The 22767-nt window shown below is 41.7% G+C and overlaps 1 protein-coding gene across 5 annotated transcripts in view; it reads left to right on the top strand.

The window, feature by feature from the left end:
- Positions 1–22767, top strand: part of nhsa (Nance-Horan syndrome a (congenital cataracts and dental anomalies)) — a 101213-nt gene that overhangs the window by 64970 nt on the left and 13476 nt on the right. The window contains exons 2-4 of one of the 5 annotated variants that reach the window (XM_074667981.1): positions 18246–18398; positions 19127–19260; positions 21056–21118. In XM_074667981.1, the coding sequence (XP_074524082.1) occupies positions 18246–18398; positions 19127–19260; positions 21056–21118 (350 nt within the window). Of the gene's footprint in view, positions 1–18245; positions 18399–19126; positions 19261–20339; positions 20578–21055; positions 21119–21822; positions 21963–22374; positions 22596–22767 lie in introns of those variants that run through there. The other 4 variants (XM_074667982.1, XM_074667983.1, XM_074667986.1 and 1 more) reach the window with 4 other exon arrangements.

Here is a 22767-nt window from a genome sequence, read left to right as displayed (position 1 = left end):
TTTGGCAGAAATTAAAATAATAAGAGGAATGTAGAACTTTTGCCAAAACCCATCCAAATATTTGAGAATGAGCTTTTGGCAGATCAGCTCACAGCTCCTTACAGAACTCTAGCTTTTAACTGGGTACTCATGCAGATGATGGCTGCCACACATTCCTTACAACTGACTTGCCCGTCATTGCGGTGCGTCAACACAGCAGTCAGGACAACAATGACAGCATGTTTTAAAGAGAAGCTGATAGACCAAGTCTACAATTATCCTCATCTGCACAACGTGTCATCGCCACTGCACAACAAAAACATGCCCGCCAAAACAGGCAGGATGGAGATGGAAACAAGTCTGTTGAAACAGCTGTTGTGTCTGAGAATGGGTAAAAAGCTGGAAAATCTCAATGGGGAAGTGCTGATCGTCTGTTGTTTACATTTCTCAAATCTGGTTGTTGTATAGGGCCTGAGCCCTCCAGAGGTGTCTTCCTGTCGAGTAGGCAGATGCAGGAATGAAGGTTTAACAGCGAGTGTGTCCCTAGATGTGAGGGTCATTTTTAGACTCTATACGTGGAGGCCACAGCCTTTAATGTTACTGATCCTACATGAATTTATACATTGATGCAGGGACAGAAAGTACAGACTGAGGAGATGCCAGATGATTTAGGTTAATCTCGACTGAAGGTTTCAATCTTTGACTTTTCAGAAACATAGAAAGGTTTTTGTTTTTGTTTTTATCAAACTATATGTTGTAGACGACTTTCGTTCTGAAGGAATCACAGTCTTTCATGTGCTGTTCACAAACATTTCAATCGTTTACATCTCCTAGGTCTTGACAGGACAGGGAGATTTGCTGCATATTCTTTCTGCTTCGTCTTTCAGCAACATTCTGCTCTCACACTTAAACTATTTTAGTTTCAGTCAGTCTTTTATACTAAGGTCTACATAATAAAAAACAGACATGAGCTGGGATACACCTCCGTGTGTTTCATTTCCATGTCATACAGTTGTTTTGAAATTATGTAACATCTACAATGGGGAGCCAGCATGATACAGTCTTTCTGGGGTGAGTGACGTGCAGGAACAAAAGCTTTGTGAAGCGTGTGGGTCTGGCAGAGAAACCCGCTTGATGAAAGTTTAATCCACCTCCTCTTCTTCTCTTGTTGTTCTTGGCTTTTTTCACTCTTAGAAAAGGTAAAATCCTGGGCCGCTCTTCCTGTCTGACCACACAGAAAACTCTTTTGTTTCACCTTTTTGAAATGCAGAAATATTCCCGTAAGCCCTCGGCTCATGTTGACTGAGCTCATATTTCGCTTTAGTTTGCCTCCTGGTTTGTACTGCTCTTACTTTCAGGACACAGAGCACAGACATGGCTAAAGCAGGAGGTCAAAGGTCAGTCATTTTCATTCGTCAGACTAATAGGCCAGGTGTACCTGCGGGGTAGAGATGCCCACAGGGCTTTCTTAGCAGGGAGCAGCCCCGACACACCCCTTCCTCCTGTGCTGAGGCGGGGCAGAGTGTGTACGAGCACTTCAAAGCTGTAACGAAAGCAGGAACTCGAGCCAAACTCAGCAGGAGGGCCATTACATCCCAATAGGAGTCAGCTGTGACCTCAAAGACCGTAAAATGATGTGATACGAGGAGGGAGTGCTGCAGCCTCCTACACACCTCTGCAGCCAATCAGGGGAGCGGGGCTGTAAAACCAACTCCTCGCTGAGTTAAAAGGTGGAGAAAGTTGAAGTGCACCTATGAGGCTTGGCCTGGTGCTTTTTTTACAGTTTTTCTGTGTTTTTCTTTAAGGCTTCATAATAAAGAGTATATCCTTTGTTACCACATGTAGGCCAGATTTATTCTGCGGGCTGAATGAATGACAAGTACAAGAGTTCCGGCTGTGGCCCCAATAACTGCAGAGACGGCAATGTGATCTGTACCATTTTTGTTTCATGATTACAAAAACAAAACTCCACTGCTGAAAGGAATACACTTTTTATTACTAAGCCCTCTCCAACTCTGCCACTGGTCACAAGCCAGTGGTACCATTACAGCCGATCCAAGGTCTGGATATGAGAAGATAGTTGTGTTCAAGAAGTCAGCTCCAACATAAAAAACTGTGCCACATAAAGGGTGGGAGAATAAATCTTTTTTCTACATTTAAATCCTTTATTTTAGCCGTTTTTAAGTTGGGTTGGGAAAAAGTTGAGATGCCAGATCCCCTAAATACATCTTAAAAACTGACTCTCCAAACAAACATAAACACCATCATTCATTTATTTCACATTGTCTGGTTTTAAAAAAGCAAACTAATATTGAAAATACCAAAGAACTGCAATTTAAATTTCTCACTTCAAAGCCACCAGACTCCATCAACAAAAGATTTAAAGGGACCCTCCATTACAGAGGAGCTAGTCTTCTAGTTTTCTGCAGCCTTCATCATTGAGTATTTTGGTTTCCACAACTTTTGTTTTAGATCAGAACTAACCGTTAAATGACCCAAAGTTACAGGAATAATGCAAACAAATCAGCACAGAGGTAAACTAGCAACTACCGTAGTCCATGGTCACACTGGCCATCCTTATGGCGCTGTACTCAAGCACGAATGGCCTCCTGCAGCACCATTCCCCCACTGGCCGGTACGGCCCACAGCCACACTACTCCAATTTGAACCAGACTTTAGCATGATTCCCTTTTGTACAGACCTTATCTCGTGGTAATACAACACGTGTTTCCCACCTATGTCATCATGAAACATTTGTTTAATAGACGCACAGTCTGATCAGAGTCAACACAACGGATAACACAGAGAACGTGGCTACAACTGTTACTTTTTGGCTTCTGTTAAGTCGTTTTGGCCAGACACAGCCCGCTAGCACCCCTTTTGTTGTTTTAAACGATTGTTAAGAGGAACAGTTGCAGCAGGTAAATATACAGGAGCACCCTGAAAAACATGAAAAGCACATTGTTACATATAACTGTGTGTCATCTGCATATAACGATAACTTATTTTCTCATCTGGGCTGATGAATACATGCAGACGTTAAGCAGAAGAGGTTTTCAAAGACAACAACAAAAAAGACATGCATTTTGTCAGTGACTGTGCAACACACACACACACACACACACACACACACACACACACACACAAACACACGGGCGCAGTCTGAGCTTCTGCTTCCCATTAGGTTGGTAAAAATGTCCTATGAAATGTCCTCTTAAGGTGGTGATTAAAAACATTAGCTTCATTTCTTCTGATTCACTGACTGCAAACAGCTGAATAAATGAGGAAAAGTTTAACTGTGATTTTTTTTTTTATTCCGATTCAGCTAATGTTGGATTTGTCCCAATGGAGAGGAAGGTTAAGTGGAGTGGATGAGTGGCCATTGAGCTGCTGATTTACTCCAGTGTTTGCTGACGTGGGCTGACCTCCCGCTCTGTGTGCAGACCTCATAATGAGGTGTCTGCAGGTCAGGAGGTAAAAGGCTGCTGAATGCAGACCCTGCCCCGCGCTGACCCCGCTGAGTGTATGTGTAAAGGACCGCCTTGTGAAACGCAGGGAGCTCAGTGTTCTCGCTCGGTGTTTGTCATGTGTCACTCTTTCTTTTGATGACTCAGCCAGTGTGACACAGAGAGTGAACAAGAGGTCAGGCTGTGAGAGTGGACGTAGTTAAACTCACACATGGGCAGAGAGGGCAGTGGGTTTGGGTCAGGGTGGAGCTGCTGATAATCAACAAGCAGATTTCATCATTGTTTTCCACAAATGTGAATTAGGTTTAATAATAATAAACTGTGAGTTAGGCAGGAAACTCCCTCCTGTCTTATTTGAGCTGTAAAATATGATAAATGAATTATAATATGACTGCACTTTGTAACTGAAAGAAAGACTCAACCCTCTCTAAATGTGAGTGTGTTAATCCAGACTGATGTGCTTCAGTCTGCTGTATGTATTTTTGTTTTGTCTGTTTGGTTTTCAATTTTTTTATTAGTTTTTAATTTTTTTCTGGTACCCCCACAGTGGCTTTAGATGATTCACAGCCCCCAAAGTCCCTATTTTTCTCACGCTGCTGTTTTAGGAAATCTTTAAGTAGTGCTTTGTTTCAGTTACTGTCTCTTTTAAGCCGTTTCCACCAAGTGGTTCAGTTTGGTTTTCCTCAGCACACATTTTACAGCGTTCCCACTGACTAATCCCGGGACAGATCCCCAGATAACCGAGATGAGCCGTCCCACTTTTTGGGACCCATCCGCATGGGTGCCAGACCAAACCATTCGGATCAGACCATTGATTGGTCAAAAGAACTGTCACTTACCGTGCGACAGCGGCTGCATTTCTCCTGATGATTGCACTTTGTGTCAAAGAGCCACATGCCAATCATTTGTCCAAAAGAGGATGAATTGCTGCATGTCTTGCTGCATGTGTTCCTTGTCTTTGTTTACTGTCTCGCATTTTTCTCCTTCGTTGGATTTATTAGCAGGGTACACTGTGTCGCGCTGCTATGGCGTCACACTATGATGTTAGTGATGTGGCTATCGGCATCCAGCTTACACACCACCTACCATGAGGGGGCACGTTTGGCTGTGGAAACGCAAAACAAGACAAAGCTTATGTGAGCCAACCCGTACCAAACCGTACTGATCTAAACTGGACTGCTTGGTGGAAACGGGGCTTAAGGCTCCTCAAACCCCCTTCCCCCTGATTGGCCGGCCCTCTTGGGGCCTGTTGGAGGCGAGGCTATAGGCAGACTGGTGTGTGGACCAGTTTGGAGGTCCTTAAATGCGTCAGACATAGGGCGAACCAGCACCCAGTTGAGCATTTCTGGACTGTTTTTCAGACCATACTGGATTAGCAATTTAAAATCATTGTTAGCCTGAGAAACTGCTGTTTTACCTTCCATTTTTAAATACTCCAAAAATATTAAGTAGATGAGTCCATGATGAAAGTAATTTTTATTTGGAGATGTGGATATTTGTGTTAAATTTTCCAGTAATTGGAATAAAGGTGTTATATAAAGAGATATAGGGTTTATTTAGCTGCAGAGTTAGCCTTTAGAGCCACAGCTAGTTTAGATCTTTTTGCTTTTGCTACATTAGTAAACAGGTGTTTTGTGATTAAAATTTTTGCATCTCTTTTCAGATATGTTTTATTCCCAGTTTAAAATAAATACTAGACATTTAACTTTGTCCACACACGTACACACAGGAGGTATGGGAATCTGCACCTTACAGAGAAAAAAGTTTCCACTGACCTAAAACCCAGCTGGCATGCAGACTAAATGATAAAGATGTAGATGTCTTTCATATTTTGGTTTGGATTCTAACACATGTAAAGTTTGTAAACCGTGATCACCCTTAAGTAATAACGTCACTGACAAGCTCGTTCTCTGCTCAGCGACATGCCCATGTGACATTCATGTCCCTTACAGTGAGTCAAAACGATATTGCTGCACATTAACTGTTCAATAAAACACTCCACACACTCTCATGAACGGCCCATTTGCAGTTAAAGTTTTATGAAGGAAATGTTTCCGAGCATGTCAAACATTTTAACCGGCACTTAACACGAACTTTACCAAAACTTCCAGGATCTGCTCCCTTCTTTCTCTCTGTCTCTCTGGTATCGTGTCTGCCTGCTGTATGAAACGTTCTGAAGGTTTCAAAATGGAAAGTATTTCAAAGCCACCGCAGCCCGCTGTGTAACTTTGTAGTTGGTAATGAGAAGCAGCTGAGAAAACAGGCCCCAGCACGATTACGCAGCTCGTCCTCTGCATCTTCAGGAGGATTTCGACGTCCCCTGTGCGGCAGCATATTTCAGATATCATCCAAAATAATTCAGAATCCAAGTTGTTTCAGCCACATGCGTGTGTTTAGGAAAGAGATAAACACTGGAAACTTTATAGCTCTGTTGGGAATCCCGTCACATGAAGGAAGCTTTGAGGTTCAAGATGTGAGGGATTAGATTTTTCTCCTGCTGTTGAAATGTAAATTTGGGTTTGCTGAGCTCTGAGTATGAAGGGCCATGTGTTTTTATCTTACTTTGTTTGGATTCAGACACTGAAGAGCTGCAGTTTATGGGAGGCCTGTGAGGCAAAAGAAAAAAGTAACTGTAATCCATTTTTTTATATTTATAATCTTAATACTTTTCTCCTGTGTTTGGACCAACGAACAGAGACAAAATAGCTTTTGTCTGAATAATCTTCTGAGGTTCATTTGTTCTTCATACCTGATGTAGAAAGAAGAGGAGAGGGCGTATCCTATCCAGGGTAGATGAAGACAATTATTCATATCATTTTCATGTTGGGAAAACAAGATATGGAGGAAGTTTGGCAGGCGCGTCCACATCTGTCCTCTGTCAGCAAGAGAGGACTCCACCCAGAGAACAAAATGTCCTTAACTTTTGTGGATTCATCAGTCTCTGGACTCTTGGACCTTTCAACTCTCCATACAGCCCTGCTGTGTAAAAAACTAAAGTATCTAGAATAAAGGTTGATCAATCAGCCTTTCTGGGTCTACTACACTCTGTTTTGGGTCATGAGAAAGAAAAACAAGACATTGGTGTGAGATAACTTCTAGCCCACACCTAAAACAGCTTCCTTATCTTTAAAGTGTGTGGATATTAAAACCCACACGGTAAGAAAATAAGAATGCTTTGGGTTCCTATTTAAAAGGTGCAGGAGTAGTGCACTACAGCCTCTAGTGGACACAGTGAGAATTACAACAACATATACTGCTGAGTAAATTAATGTACATATCTTTAGTGGACTGATACAAACCAACTTTTTATCATTAACTTCAACTTTTCACAAATGAAAACAAACAGTTTGATATTCAATCACAGAAAAGTATCTTTCCCACCTGAAAAATGATTTTTTTTACTTTTTTACACATTAAGACAAATACAGGTCAGAGATACATTAATGCCAGCAAAAACACAAAGGAGCAATGCTCAGATCACAAAAAAACAGTCAACGCACTTACTAAAATAGATCTTTTTCTGGATTTCCTTTTTTTTTGGCCCCTTAGGGCCTCCGTACAGCACAAAGCCAATCTCAGTGTTTATTAAGAACTAATCTTTTGTATCTCTTATAATGGAAACTGTGATATCAGATGGGACTCTCCCTCTTCATCCTCATTTCCGCCCTCACCGTACCTCCAGGCTCACAGACGTTTCTGCGGTTTCAGGCTCAGGTCCAGAAAATCTGAGCTTAAAGAAAAGTCTCCTGAAGCTCGGCTTGTTTCGGCAGCAGCAGACAAGTTTTACGTGTGTGGGCTTGTTTCTCTGCCAGCTCGCGCTGAAGCTGTGACCCAAAGCCAAGAAAACAGGCCGAGTCTGGAGATCTGCAATTAAAGCAGAGCTGCAGCTTCACACCTGCGTTACGTTTTCTGCAGTGCTGATGTCATCCCCTGTCTCACTCATTGAAGAGATAAAAAATGAATTGAAAGGAAAATTTACGAGCCTATAAATAGACTTTGCTGCATTTCATCTCCCAGTAATGAAACACTCGGTGGTGAGGGACGCTTAAAGCACTTCAGGAAACTGAGCAGAGGTTTGATTACAGCTCAGCAGCATCAGGCTGAAACAAAGGCTCATTTACCCCCCTCAGCCCCCCCTGGTTCCCAGCATCACATTCCTCCCAGAGGTCACAGGGCCCACCTGCTCCCCCACATCAAAGCTCCAGGTGGGGTGTGTTTGGAAAGGTGTGCTGGGATAAAGATGCAGTTTAGAGATGGAGAGGGAGGAAGGAGAGACTCATGTTTGTCACACTTTGCTTATTTAAGATATATCAGGGCTGTGATCTGGATTTGCTGGTGCAGAAGAGACCGTCTACAAGAGAGGAGAGCTTTCCTGTAAAGTTACACTGACAAAAAGGTGTTTCATATAAGATACCTGTTTCAGTGCAAAAATATAAGAGTTATGACTAATTTCGTGAAACTTATTAATGTAAATTTTATTATTATATAATGGGGTATACTATGTTGTGACTTTCATCATGTCATGTGAAACGTTTTGAGTGGAAATAAGACAAACTCATTCGATTTGAATCAAGTTTCAAATTGATCAAGGGGTCAAAGCCAAACCCAACATTCATCCGTCTCCAGTCTATCACTGAGCAGACACATAGAGACAAACAACCTGTCACAGTCACACCTGTGGGGAAATTGAGGGTTTGAAAAAACACGTCTTTAGACCGGGGGGGACCTGTTCATGAGAGGCCCTGCCTGGCCACAGAGCCTGAAACAGGCCTGTGCAGCCCCATCATTCGAAGTAAATGACTTCTACTGACCTCCTGTCTCAACCCAAAAGCTGAGAAAAGGGAGGGATAAAGAAGATTACACACAAGAAAGTAAATTAAATGAATCAAAGGAAGGGCAAAAAGAGAGCATAAAGGAATAAAGTAGAGGTAAATGTAAAGTTGTGTTGAAAGTAGGGCACTGAGTTTTACAGATACTGGTTTCCATCATGTGACACTACAGGGTCTCATGCTTGTCTCTCTAGTTACGGACCCTAAAAGACGTAGTGTTTTTTTGTGAGTGTTGCTTCACAGAATCAGATTGAATCAGTCAACGACTAAAGAGCTGATCTAAGATTTGCTCCTGTCCCGCTTCTTGCCCCATCACTTTCACTCCGTCACCTTCTGTCATCATCATCTTCATCCTCGTCTCTGAGCTCAGATCAGTGACTGGAGAGTTTTTCCTTCCATGCTTTTAAAAGCCGAGACCTTCTTTACCCACATCTTGATGTGACGATGTACCACCTTTACCTAAAGTTACAGAATAAAAGAAAAATGGGAGTTCAGTGTGCAAAGCGTAAATGAAAAAACCTCATCCTGCCTGTTAAAGGTCAGTGAAGCATTACACTGTAAAATGTGCTCATTGAGTTTCTTGAAATTAGAAGAATATCTTAATGTTACTTTTCTCTCATCCCAATGGCAGATTTTTTTTTTTGTTTAACTTCAGAGCTCATTTTGTCTTAAAATAACTTGGAATAAGACATTTTTCTTGACTGAAAATAAGACAAAAACGCTTAATATGGTTGTAGTTTTTTGCTGTGTAGAAAAACTTCAAGCATTGTTTAAAGGAAAGATTTGAATAACTTTGCCTCTAAATTCAGGACACATTGTTAAAATGTTATGAAACTATGATGTTGCATTACAAAAAAATTAATAAAAGGATTCTTTAAGTCTATTAGGAAGCAAAAATACCAAATGTTTTTGTTGATAGCCTCTTAAACAAAAGGATTTGCCTCTTCTCTCCTTTTAATATAAATGGAAGCTGCTCTATTACTGATTAAAAAGCTTCAATCTTTATGAAACAGCAGCTTGAGCAGATAAAACCTTTGCATGGAACAGTATTTTTTTTTACCCGCAATAACCAAGAAATTTGATTTGAGCAAAGAAAACCCAGCTGGCTTGCTTCCTGATGCTGTAGTTATCGTTTCAGGAGCTGTGATCCTAAACAAAGTTGCTGCAGTTGGTGCACTTCTTCCAGCAGGTCTGCAGCTTTAACCTCTCATTGTAAATAAATGTAAACAGTCTCCACCTGCTGCAGTGGGTCAGTGGCAGCGACATCACCATCAGCTGGGAGGATGTGGGCTCAGAGCGGATTACCGGAGAGATGGTATTATTCTGTGCCGGCTGGCATCAGGACTCAGCTCTTTGTGTCAGATCTGAGGGGACTTTCTCCAGCAGAGGAGCGGCGGTATTGTACCGTTTGTTTTTTCCAACTAAACTGCAGTGAAAGCCAGGAACATGTTACCTTAGATTTCTGGAAACAGGAAGGATGTGGATTCTTCTCTTTGCAACTTGACGTGCATCTGTTTGCATGCTTTTCCTCTGCAGAGTCAGGTGAGCATTTGGGCTTGAGTGTATTTAAGTCTCGCGCTGTTGTGTGTGTCTATTGCTTTTATCCAGCTCTTCTATGATGTGCAGCACTAAACTAGATTGAAATTATATCTTAAAACACTGTGGTCTATCAAAAAAATGAATGATAGTAGCACAGTTTTTGATGAACAGTTATATTTAAGTCAGAGGTTGGAGTATCTGCTCTCCTCTGCATCCTTTGGCATTCCCCTGCAGCCTGCGTGCTCCTGCATGGTGAGTTAAAGGGTCAGTGTTGTTTCAGCGGTTCAGCTTAACACTGCTGCTCTCCTGTAGGAGCAGACCATAAACAGATTAGTGGTCAACCAAGCAGGAGCAATGGCTGGACCATCTGCACCCAGTGCTGGGTGGGAGAGGGGGACATGAGAGAGGAGGTGGGGGAGGGGGGGAGCAGATGTTGCAGTGGAGCTGTAGGTCAGTGTGGCAGCAGAGCCGGCCGAGGACGCTGCCATGAGGGCATGAGGGACACAGAGTGATCGAGGGACAGATTCATCTCATGTTACCTCAGAGAACAAACCACACGGAGCCATCATGGCGTTAGGATGCTGCTTCGCTCTCTCATCCCCAGGTACTGTGTCATTTTCTCAGGCTTTGATTGAGCTTCACGTAACCTCACGTTTCTTCTCTGCTCTGCATGCACAACCTCTGATCTCAAACCACAAACATGTCTGCACTTTGTTGGATCACTGTCACAAGTTGTAACCAGTGAGGGTTTTATGTCTTGACTTGCATAGAGACATTTGCTGACTTGTCTTTCTTGGTTTGAACAGAATTACATTGATATCGAGTTCTTTCTGCGTTTTCAGTTCAGCAGATTTCAATTTTTGTGTATGTTCAGGGCAAAAACATTTGAATTTGTGCCTCTGACCTGAAAAGAAACTTCAGCAAAAATTTTCTAAACTTGCTCGCAGCTGAAACTAGTCGGATGAATCCTCTGCCTCCTGCAAGATAAAACATCAGGGGCCTTGAGGACAGTGTTGCATTTATTGTTTCTCACTCTTAACAAAACCCCTTGTCTCTGCAGGATGTTATTTCTACAATATCTGTGCCTGTCAGGAGCAAAGATGAGGACTTTTTAGCCCCTTTGCCCTGAAGGATTGTGCTCTTAAAAAGCTTCTTTGCTGATGCAATCTACTGGAACTTTTGGTAATTGTTCATCGGTTAGACATTAAAACATTTTGAAAGAAAGAAAGAAAAGACAGTTGTCCCTATTCACCTGGACGTGTCTCCAGTTAAACAATCTTCCTCACACAGAGCTCACTCTTTGCTGACCGGTCTTCCTCTTCCCTGAACTCCAGAAGCGTTTCTTCTTATCAGAGTGTGACCTAATGATGGACATCTGTGTTTTCCCAGGCCGCTGGCAAATTGTAGGTGTGTGAGCGTGGGTGTGAGGGGTTTGGCTCCTGTCTGGGCCAATGTAGAGTAAATTACAAGGCAGAGGCAGTCTGAGGATTCAGGCTCTCATTTCATCCCCCCTCCTGCCTCTGGCCTGCAGGCCTGCTGGCAGAGCTGATCCCTGTGGGTGAGGTTATTGAGGGATGATCCCTCTGTTGATGAAGAGGAGAAGGAGGAGAGATTGATAGGCTTCTTCAGGGTTAAGGTCAGAAATTACAGTGTTTGATTCGAATTACCTGGGAAGTTCAGGGAAAATGATGTTCTAAGAAGAATCACAACAGCCGGTGCAGGGCTGCAGCCTACGAGATTTCCAGGGCCAGATTTCCAGGTGTTTTGACTACTTTTTCAGCTCACGTCTTGTCAGTTTAATTGTGCACTGTAAACCTCAAAATTCAATTACTCCATTGGATTAAGCTATAAAAACCTAAAACTTGTTAGTAAGTCCAATTTGCTCCAATGTCTGAGTAGATTTGACTTTTGTTACTGTTAAAGTAAGCACAACTTAAATCATTAGTTTCTGAGACTGCCTTTTGGAACCGTGAGTGAGGAGGGGGCGCAGAGAATATGAGACCCTGCTGTACTTTTAGACGTGCAGCAAAGACACAGGTTGTCTGTGCTTCACATAGCACAAACTGTTTGTGTTTTGGGGCATTGATCAGCTGTCTAAGCTCTGCATGGTGTGGACTGGCGTCTGTGTCAAGAATAAAAAAAAAATTCTTTCTACGTTTTCAAAATTGGCCAAAATAGCATGATTTTTTTTTTTTAAGGGAACCGGTTTACAAGCATTTTTCAAGTAAACTCAACTTATCTGGTATACTGTGTGAGCATTTTTGTTGTTTTTGAGTATCAGGAATCCTCATAATCAAAGAGAAGAGGTGATAAAAATAATAATGAAGCAGGGTTATGTTACAAATCTGCATACAAAATAAAAAAGTGCTGGGGAGGCTATGCACTGAGCTGTCACTCGTCTGCCTCTCAGTACACGGTATCTTTTGAGTTAGAAATCCCTTCTTTTACTTTATCTCTACAAAAAGTGAAAAAATATATTAAGGTTTACTAAATTATTTTTTAAAAATCCTTAAAAATACAGTATTCATAAGTTTGAGTCTTGATCAGCGTGTCTCCTTAAACATTTTGGAATCAGGGCTACAAGCTGAGCTGCTATTCAGTTCTTTTTCAGGCATTTTGCATATTTTAATCTGAAGTTTAAGATCCCTACTTTGTCTCACCAAAATTGAATAACAATGAAATAAATTTGTATGCAATAGATTAATATAAAATTCTGGAAAAACACTGTATCAAAAAAGAAAAAAATTAGCATCTGTATCCAGGGTTTGAAATCAGGACTGCAGGCTGAGCTTCTACCCTGTAGTAACTCCTGACATGTTTTAAATTGAAGTTGAGGATTTCTTTATTGTTTAGTGCTGTAAAAAGTAATCTGCCTGGTTGTCAAACCCTTGGAAATGAATGAATCAGAAAAGGCTGCCGTCTCAATTTTGACTTTTGGAAATCAGGGCTGCAAGCTGAGCTGCCACTCCTCGGCTCTTATCTGGTTTAAGTGTTTAGTTCAGTTGTCCCTTTGAGTTTGTCATGAAAAAAAAAAGGTCCTTATAAAAAAAATCCTTTTAAAAAATGCAGACAGAATCAGCTTCTTATGTTGGTGTCTCACTTGCTTTTTTATAAAGGCTGCAAGCTGAGCTGCAACAAACTTTAGCTGTAATTTAACAAAAACTTATCATCCACTTAAACAATATGGACAAAAATGAGGGTGGCATGATTTTGACATGATTTAGATATCAGGTGGCTGGATACTTTAATGTCCAGCCAACAAAAACATGTGACTTTTGAATAAAAGTCGGTTTTAAGGAAGAAAAGACTCATGTAGGCTGATTTAAGAATTTAGGGTGGCACTGACCTGAAAGAAAGGAAACAGTAGCTAACTCTTTATGCTGAACCGCCAAATCCAATTCAGCTGACAGATTTCTGGGTCGGGTTCAGCCTTGGACAAATGTTACTTTAGTAAAACTTCAGAAAGGAGAAGTTTTAGGGCACATAAGCACACGGGGGGAAAGGAGAAAGGAAAGTCTTGTTTTTCTTCTCACCTGAGGCCATGTGGTCAGTGTGCTGACCATCACTCAGCCTGGATGTGACAGACAGAGAAAGCTGCTGCGAGGTCAGTGAGATGACTGAAGGCTGGTGTGTTTTCTTTGGCTTTATTTGAGGTAACAGCTGACCACAGATGGACCTCGGACTACATGAAAACCTCTTTACAGGCCCCTCATGCTTTGTTGTACACACTCATCCTCACTGAACCAAGAGTCACTGATCTCACTGAGCACTGTGAAAGGAAGTACTGATGTGTTTTTAAGGCGGGGCCGGACAAAAACAGGCCGAGGCAGAGCGGGCAGTATGTGTCCTAGTTGCTGTTATTGTTGTCAGATGGGTTTTCAGTTTGCTGGGTGTCACTGCAGGGCCAGCAGTTCAGCTCACAGCAGGGAGGGAGAGGCGGACAAACACTGACACAGGGCTCGTGTCTTACAGCGTACAACACAACATGGTTACTCAATCATCTCACCACAGATCACTGCAGACATCCTAATGTGCTCAGCTGCTCCAGAGTTGAAATATTGTGGGTTTGTGTTGCAAGGTTTATTGCTACACACATAAAAATGTGTCACAAATGAAAGGAAACACCCAAAGTCAACAGAATCTAGGGCTGGGTCGGATGGTGTGAGTTGATATGGCTAATTGAATGAGTGGTGTAACATTTTGGAAAAGTGAGTAATAACCGTCTTTTTACTGAATAAATCAGAATATTGGAACTACTAAGTGATTCCACAGAGTTAGTTGCAGGATTTGTCTTGAATATGTATGACTACGTTTTTTTATATTTAAAACATTTCATCCTGTTGTCTTTTAGCAATGGCTTGTGTCACTCAGTGAAAATCTTTATCATCATAGATATAAGAAGCAGTTTTTTCTGCAGCCTGCTGTTAATCACTTTGTCCAACACCTACAGCAGCTTTAAAAAAAAGAAGTAAGAATTGTCGGTGTTTATCCCAGCCTGTTTTATAGCCAGCTAAGAGCTACAGTGACAACAAAACCTCATGACCAGTAAAACACTGAAAAATCCAGTGCTGTTCCCTCACTGTGATGACAGCAAGGCTTCCAGAAAACTGCAGTTCCTCAAATGGCCACTTGAGTCTGTCCAAAAGTGAGTCAACCTCCATCGAGCCTCATGTTAAATTATCCTGTATTACAGCAGAAAGACACTTATTTACAGCCTGGTTAAAGAAATGCTTTTAGTTTGTACTGCTCATTTATTCGCTAATACCAACTCTGACGGGCTTCATTTCCATGAAACTTTTTATCAAGTTTTAAACTCATGCATAGTAAAGGGTTTCAACATTTTTTAGAGGTGTAGGTGTCACTTGTGCTTACGTTGATGTCACTTGTGGAGCCACTGAACTCTACACTTCTGCTGGGTTTTCGATACTGGTGCTCTTAAAGATCTGTTCATATAGTTACCAGACCTGTTACTGGCTGAGCTGGGCCCTGTTCTACAAAGCAGGATTACTGCCTAGCGAGGTAGCTTTGAGGATAGGTTCCAGATTCCCTGTTCTACGACACGGGATCACTCCTCAGCGAGGCGAGTCTCCATGGCAACATACGCTGAACGGCTAACCTGCTCCGGGGCAGGTTAGGTTCCAGATTGAACTCACGGACTATAAAAACCCCGCCCACTGACCAATGAGCCCTCACAAAAAAATGGCTTGTCCGTTCTTAGAGGATCCCGTGGACATCGAAGCCCGACCCACACTGTTTTTCGGATGACCACCTTTGTGAAAGTTACCGGTTTTCCAGGAAGGGGTTGGTAGTATATAACACTTTCTGCAGGTAATTAAAAGGAATGAAGAACTCTCATTGCCGTAATAAGATCTTCAATGCCAACACTTCTGTTCCATGACAATATTTTATTGCCCTTATTAAAATTGTGACAGGAATTCATGTGGGGCTCATGTGGGCTACATATCACACAAAAAATGTAAACACGATAGTAATGAACAAATGAATAAATTCATCTAAGAAATAAATTAGGTATGTTGCATGTTACAGTAAAAGTGCATGGTGAACAGTGCTATTTCAGGATGATAAAGGCACAAAAGATTTTTTTTTTTTTTGCACTACACCACTACACTTACGCATTTAGACTGTCAGCAATTTTCTGCCAGCACTCCTTCCGTGCTTTAGCAGCGGCGACGGTGCTGCTTTTAACGTTAATTACATGTTTCAGCTCGTCATACTTCCTCATGATCACCTCCTGCTCCTCCTGTGTAAAGTATGCGGTCCTTCTGTCTCCGGCCTGCTCTGACGCTCCAGACTGCTCCATGTTCGCGATTGGTCAGATGCAGCGGGCTCCGCCTTATATGTGTGCACGCGCTCATTGCCTAGCTGGATCCACTTATGAGGTTGGTAACCAGCGTCGTCAAACCGTGTAGCGAGACCGCCGGCTACCGCGCTCAGTTCAGCGGGGTATCTCCAAGGCTATCTCGCTAGGCTAAACTTGCTTCGTAGAACAGGGCCCAGGTGATTACTATTCCAGGGATGAGTCGTGATTTAGGATATGGATAGAATACACATTATTATTCATTAATAACAATAAAAATGGAATAGTTCATGTAATTGTTATCTTGCCCTAAAAATCTTTAAATGGTTTTATTCACACCTGATTGTCACGTTGTATAAGTGTCAGACAGTTGTTCTTGGGCCTCTGAAAACTGTTTGATTTTTGCCATTAAATGACAAAAAAAAATCCTCCATTGTAACATAATTAATTCCTAATAACATGAGAAAACACAAGTGCCACTGTGAGATTCAGAACTGGAGAAAATATGGAGAATTGAACTGGGAGGAACTTCTACTTGAGGGTAAAACTAGAATATTTAAGTAGTCTATATCCATTCTATCACCTTGTCATAACAATAGTCAACAAACAAATGAGTGACATCAAAGTGGCTGTTTGCTTCTAAAAAAAATCAGTAGTGTCTACTTACATGCAGTCTTTATGCCAAGCTACATTGAGCAAAGTAAACCAATCTTTTTTTCTTTACATAATAAATTTTTTCAGCTCCGTATTCTCAATAAAAAGTGAAATGGGGGTGCAAAAAGATGTCAAAAGCAATGCACGAACGACAAAAACATGACCTGAAGACAAACTTTTTCATCACAGAAGAAATGAAGGGAAGCTGCACTGCTCCACCTTTTCAAATCTCACTGCTGATCCCTCCTCAGGCTGCTCCAGCTGAACACAGACAGAGCACAGAGTTTGTTTTTAGGTCATCAGGGTCGCCTCAGAGGGCTTTCACATCACTCCAGGGTGTTTTATGGAAAGCATCAACTTATCTCTGAGTGACGGGTAAACAAACTGCCCCTCCTGGGGGTTTCATGCATGGCACCATGCTTGTCGAGCAGGCCTTGTCAGAGAAGTCACACAACAGATGAGCTGCAGGAAAAAACACTTTCAGCTTGATTTGCAGCAGGATGAGCTGCATGGTATCTTCCTGACCTTCACTGGCTGTGATCTGAAGATGAATTGTGTCTGTTTTGAGTGAAACAGGCTAAAGTTAGCCTCTGTCTGGATGTGGAGCAACAGACCCAGCCACAGCTGCTCGCTGGCAGACAGATGTAAAGACCAGACAGTTTGTTTAAGAAAAGCTTTCAGGTCAAGGGCGTGTGGCAGACAGGTGAGGAGAGACAGATGTGTTTGTCTGCTGAAGAAATACTCGGCTGTGTTAATCCTCTGGATGGATTTTCCTTCAGATGTGTAACGTCGTCTCACAGCAGAGCCTGACTGAGCCTTATTGTCTCGCTGTACTGTGAACTTTATCTGTTTATTTATTCATTAATGGCATAAAACTGATCATTTCGATGCCCTAATTTTCAGGAAGGTGTTTTATTTATGAGTAACAATAACTCACCACTGTAAATATTTGTTTTACGTTGATCAAAAACTGTCACCAGCCTAAAAGTGAACAGCTCCTTTTCAATCCAAACTTTCCCTTCCTATAACTGAAGCATGTGTGCTGGGTAATGTGAGATTTAAGCTCTCCTTCTCTGTAACCTGAGGAGGTGTAAGGGAGGGGGCGGTAGTGGGATTAATCCAGGTCCTGGTCAATGTTTAGAGGACGACAGTCACAGTCTTAGGTTACATTAGAATCCATTGTTTAGCTGCAGGTAATAGCTTCAGCAAACAGGCTGACTCTGAGTGTCCTGCTTCCTTCGCCCAGGCAAGCGGCTGAAGAATGAGACTCAGATCCCCCTCCTCTGCCCTCATGGCACCACATTGTCTCTGAAATGGAAAGCTCATTAGTTACATTTGTCTGAGAGTGTGGATTTCACCTTAATGATCCTAACCAGCGTGTCACCACAAAAATGCCAGAGTGGAAATTTAAAGGCCTCAATACCAGAGCTCTGCAGGCTGCCTCGCAGTTTTCCATGACATTTGTGGGAATGCAAAGATCTCTGCAGGCAATCCAGTGACATGTCCTGCAGCCTTAATTATATACATGTGATAAAGAGTAGACGGGGTCCAACGAAAGTTTAGCTCTGGATCTATAAACCAGTTGTTAAGTGCCTAGTTTACTTTAATAAAGGATCTAAAAGGAAGCAGGAAATTCAGCAGACTTTCAGGAAACATACGTCATCTGTACTCGATAAGCTTTTAATTGATTATTAAAGTAGATGGCAATTCATTTTCCTGCTACCAACTGATGGTTTCAGCTCTCAAGAGTACTTTAACTGGTTATGTGAGTCCAGTCTGTGTTAGTCTGTGCAGTCATACAGAAGGAAGGTGATTGCACTGAAATTCAATGATGCATGAGGAGAAAAAAATAATTTTAAAAAACTGTCAAAAGGCATTCTTATTGTAAATACTTGGTAGTTCTGCCCAGTTCCTAGCCCTAACTCGTTGTTTGACATGGTCTGTTCTTGTCATACACAGCGGTCTCTAACCTGGATGTGGAGAGTAAGCTGACAGCACATTACCAAGCTCCGTGGCACCAGCAGAGGAACATTTTTCACCACTCCACCCGGCCAGTATGTGTGGACGAGCTCCACAGACAAGCCAGCTACAGCCTGTGGGCCCTGCACAGAGGTGAGACCTCGACTTCATCCCCCCAAAGTCTTTATGCTACCAAAACACACAAGAAGAGTTTGATTTGTCTTTTATCCAACTTTCTGATTTAATTTGACTGTTTGTTAAAAAGTACTGTCATCTTTTTGTTGAGGTTCAGAGTTTGAAGTCCCCTCTGGGAGCCTCTCTACTGCCTGTTGTGTTCTTCCAATCTAGAGTTGTCCTGCCCTCTAGTGGACATATTTTGCAAATGCATTTTAGTTTAAAGTGTTAAAAAACAAATCCATTTCACAACATGAAAATGTGACTTCAGGGATGGACACACTGATAAAAAAAAAGAACACCAAGGCAGTTTAACACAGTTTTGATCAGTCACATATTTTGTGCTTAGTTGTTTTAATTAAAGATTTTGTGTTTTACAGCTGTTGTTACAATCAAAGTGTTAGTTTTGGAGGTTGTTGTAACTTTTCTCTCAGCCTGAAAACATAACAACAGTCATTTTAATAGATAGCTAAGTGTAAAATCCAACTTGCACCTTGTTGCTCCAGTTCATAGCAGTAAATTGTGTATTTAATGACCACTCTCATCATTGTGTTGGGAAACAATATAACTTCCACTGCTGTTATGAAGACAACAAAATCATTCATAGTTCTGTCAGTGTTTGGTTTTACAGGTGTGTCTGATCAGAGGGTTTCTGTTGCAGTTTATACACAGTTTGAATCCAGTGTTAAATATGATTCATGTTGTAGATCATCAGAGGAGAAGATCAGGCAGCAGGGAGCGAAGAGTCACCATCTCCATCTCAGCATTGCCCCCGATGCCCATGTACCCCTCTCCCCATATCACCCCGAGGCAAGAAAAGAAAGGCATCAATCTTTCAACGGTGAGACTACAGCCCTTATCCGTTTTTGGTTCATCTGAATATGACTTTTAGCCTGTCAGACATTACAGTCAAAACAACTGAGGGGTGAGGGGGCCCTTGGTTTTATCATGATGAATACACAAACATTCAACTGTAACATTGATAATAAATTATTATTATTAATAATAAGTATTATTATTATTATTATTATTATTATTATTAATAATAATAATAATAATAATAATAATAATAATAATAATAATAATAATAATAATAATAATTGCTATTTTATTATAATTATTATTTTTAATTTTATTATTATTATATAGAGAAAAATACTTTATCTTTAGAGCAACTTAAAAAACAAGGGTTTACAAAGTTCAGTGACAGAGACTTAAATAAAAATGTAAAAGTGCAACACATAAAAGCACAAACATGGGGAATGAAATGAATGTAAATGCATATTTAAAAAGACAATGATAAACTTTTTATGTAGAATTTATAGACTTTCTTAAAATGTGTCTCCTTCCTTAAGGGAGGAAAGTAAAACGGGTAGGTCCAAAGAGTAGGCTAAGAAATAAATATATTTAAGGATTAAATTAATGTAACAAAAACGCCCTAAAAGCTATTGATATCTTTTGATAAAATAGTATTAAAATCAAATAAATGTCAAATTTAAATTGAAATAGAAATATTTAGCTGATAAAAGTATTTTGTAGCTCGTGGAACTTATGTTTGCATAGGGACGTTACAAAGCACTGACGTCATTTTAATGGAAACTGAAATTGAAATTTCCAATTAACCAACAAGTCGAAGGTAAGAAATAACACAAAAATCAGTCAGAATCTTGTATAGTGTATTCATAACGTGTTTTAAGAATAACCACAGGGTCACAGAGTCCGTGTCTTTACGATGTCAAATTGTTTGCCGTGTTAATGCTAGTTGAGCTAGCGTCGCGGTCGCGAGCACGAGCCACCAATTCTCCCCACCGGTTAACGTCATCATGGCGGTGCTGGTTACACATTTCTCCGTGTTTTATTAGTTATCTCACCTTATATATTTATTTATTCATCTTTTGCTTTAGTGCCAGTTTAACCACACACTTTACACACGGTATCCCTGGCTAGTGTTTGGTGGCTGTGCCGAGTAGTGAAGGGTGGTCGAAATAGTGTAGTCAACCAGACGTTACTGCTTTCAGCAGGTCAGTTAGCTTATTAATACTTTTAAATTTGAACATGCATCGATCGTCAATCCATCAGTGCCGATTTCCTTAACTTTGTGGGATCAGTGGTGGGCCCATTCTTACGTATGAAACTGAGCTTCTATACCTCCAGGAAGGTCTGACAGCCAACCATTGTTGCTTTTTGCTATGAGACCTAAAACTCAGGACACTTTATTGGTTGTTAAAGTTAACACACAAAGATCGGTGATCTGTGATGAGCCAGAAAATTGTGATTGGTGCACCCTTATTTAAATTATGTGCTACTTTACTTGACTTATTAAAAACAGTTTGGAATCAAAATGCATTTTTTTTTACCACAAACAGCCAGAGGCGCTGTATGCAACTACTTAGTCCATAAGTACAAGTACATGTGTTTCAAATGGAACTGCTGTGTGTTTTTCATGTTTGACAGCCGTTTGTTGTGTGCCCTCTAAGATAAGTGTTGCACAAATCACTCATAAGTTTCAACATTTCCCTCCCTACCATCATGTATTGTCTTATTTGTCTGAGCTTCAGTTGAATATCCCCATATTTATTCATTTGTTGTCATTTGTTGTTTCTTCGTCCTGTTTTGATTTTTGTCCTGTATTTTAGTTCGAATCCACCCGCTCCTCCTCCCCCACCGAATGTTGCCGCTTCTCTCCCTGGAGCAGAAAGGTAGTGGTCCCCTCCTCCGTCCTCCTTCCTGACACCTGTGTGCTCCTCCTTTCTTCCTAACACCTTACTTCACAGCTCTTTACCTGTGTATTTCCTTCTAATGATGAATCCCATTTAAATGCATGCCTCTTCCTAGCCGCTAGCAGTGGTTGCGCCGGTCTGGATCGAGTTTTTGGCGAAACCAGTGAAGCATTCCTGCATTTTGATCCGCAGACAGTTGCTGTTGGAGTTCACGTGCAGGGTCGAGCCTTGAGCGTGCAGTATGTGAGGAATGTGTGTGTGAGAGAGCTTCAGTCACAGCCTCCCAGCAGCCAGGATTTCACTAATGACAGGGCTGACTTTTAGAGCTTACGTCTGTGATTACCCATGATCCCTCTGTGCTGTGGTTTCCCTGCTGCACCCATCCTGGAAAGAGCTGACAGCCTCATGTTTCTCTGTTTTCTCACCAAATAAATCTCCTCGATGCCCGTCGTGAGAAAGAAACAAGCCCATGTGGATAAACACCAAACACTCATCACGCCACTCCTTTTCCCTGTCCACTCGTCTCACTCATCTTTCCTGAAGGACACTTAGAGTGCCGCTCTGTCCTTAAAACAAATCAGCTGTAAATGCTCCCCTTTTGATTTCTCCTCCTCGAGTAGTTGGGAGAAGTTTCCAAGGAAACCGGTTTCTTTTGTGGCCGAGGTTTTGTCCGGGTCTCATTGGTCTGCTGGGAACAGAGAGGACAAAAGCTGTGGTTTTAAATGGGGGGTGGGTGGGAGGCTGTCGGGCTGTGGAGGTGGGAACCAGTTCAGCCTGAGAATCACTCCCAGTTTCATATGTATCCCTCTGAAGGAATCTCAAGGTAAGAGGCTAAATTCATTAAACACGGAGGTATGAGAAACAGGGGATCTGCTGTTTGGAGTCTAAAGAGGCCTGTGGAAAAAGGAGCAGGAGTTTTGGAGGACTCCGAGGAGGACTGAGCTCTGATTGATACAGAAGCTGCCGTTCAGACGCAGGAATGCTGCCGTAAAGTATTTCCTCTCGTATATTTCCGGAGACTCGTTATTATGCAGGGGAGTCACTTTGAGTGCCGCAGATACTCCGTGGATGAGGGAAGAGTTTCCAGACCGGCGTGCAGCGACTCAAAATGACTGTTTACTAAGTTTGTCACATTTTTGTGCTGCGCTGTTGCTGTTGAGTGAAGCAGGGTTTGTATTTATGTCGACATGTGCTGCTCAGTTTGTGCCAACTTTTCATTGGCAGGGAATTTTTGCAAGCTTGGAAACAGCCTTGGGTTCAGAAAGAGGAACTTTTCATCCTGTCTGATGATATTTCCTGCCTTCAAGTCCTCTAAATCCTCCTCATTCTGCATGAAACTAACAGAAAAGATTCCCTGAGTGTGCTCTTTCTCTAAAGCATGCTTTTTACTCCCATCACTTGTTGGATACTCAGCTCCTGGGAGTGGATGTGTATTGATTTGCCTCTTGCTCTGACAGTAAGCAGTCTTTGCTGCAGTTTAATACGACTTTAATCTCTACATGAAGCCCTCAGCTATTCCCTAGATAAACACTTTACAATGAAATAATGTAATCCCACTTTAATCCCAGCCCTCCTCTTCTTCCAGCTGAGTTTGTTCATTTCTAACTCTAACGCACCGTATTTTCTCA

Source organism: Halichoeres trimaculatus, unplaced genomic scaffold, assembly GCF_033239565.1.
Source record: "Halichoeres trimaculatus isolate MK-OKI-2021-1 unplaced genomic scaffold, fHalTri1.1 fHalTri1_scaffold_4, whole genome shotgun sequence".
In the NCBI taxonomy this organism is placed as follows: domain Eukaryota; kingdom Metazoa; phylum Chordata; class Actinopteri; order Labriformes; family Labridae; genus Halichoeres; species Halichoeres trimaculatus.
The sequence above is the reverse complement of the archived record's forward strand: the minus strand, read 5'-3'. Positions and strand labels throughout refer to the sequence as shown.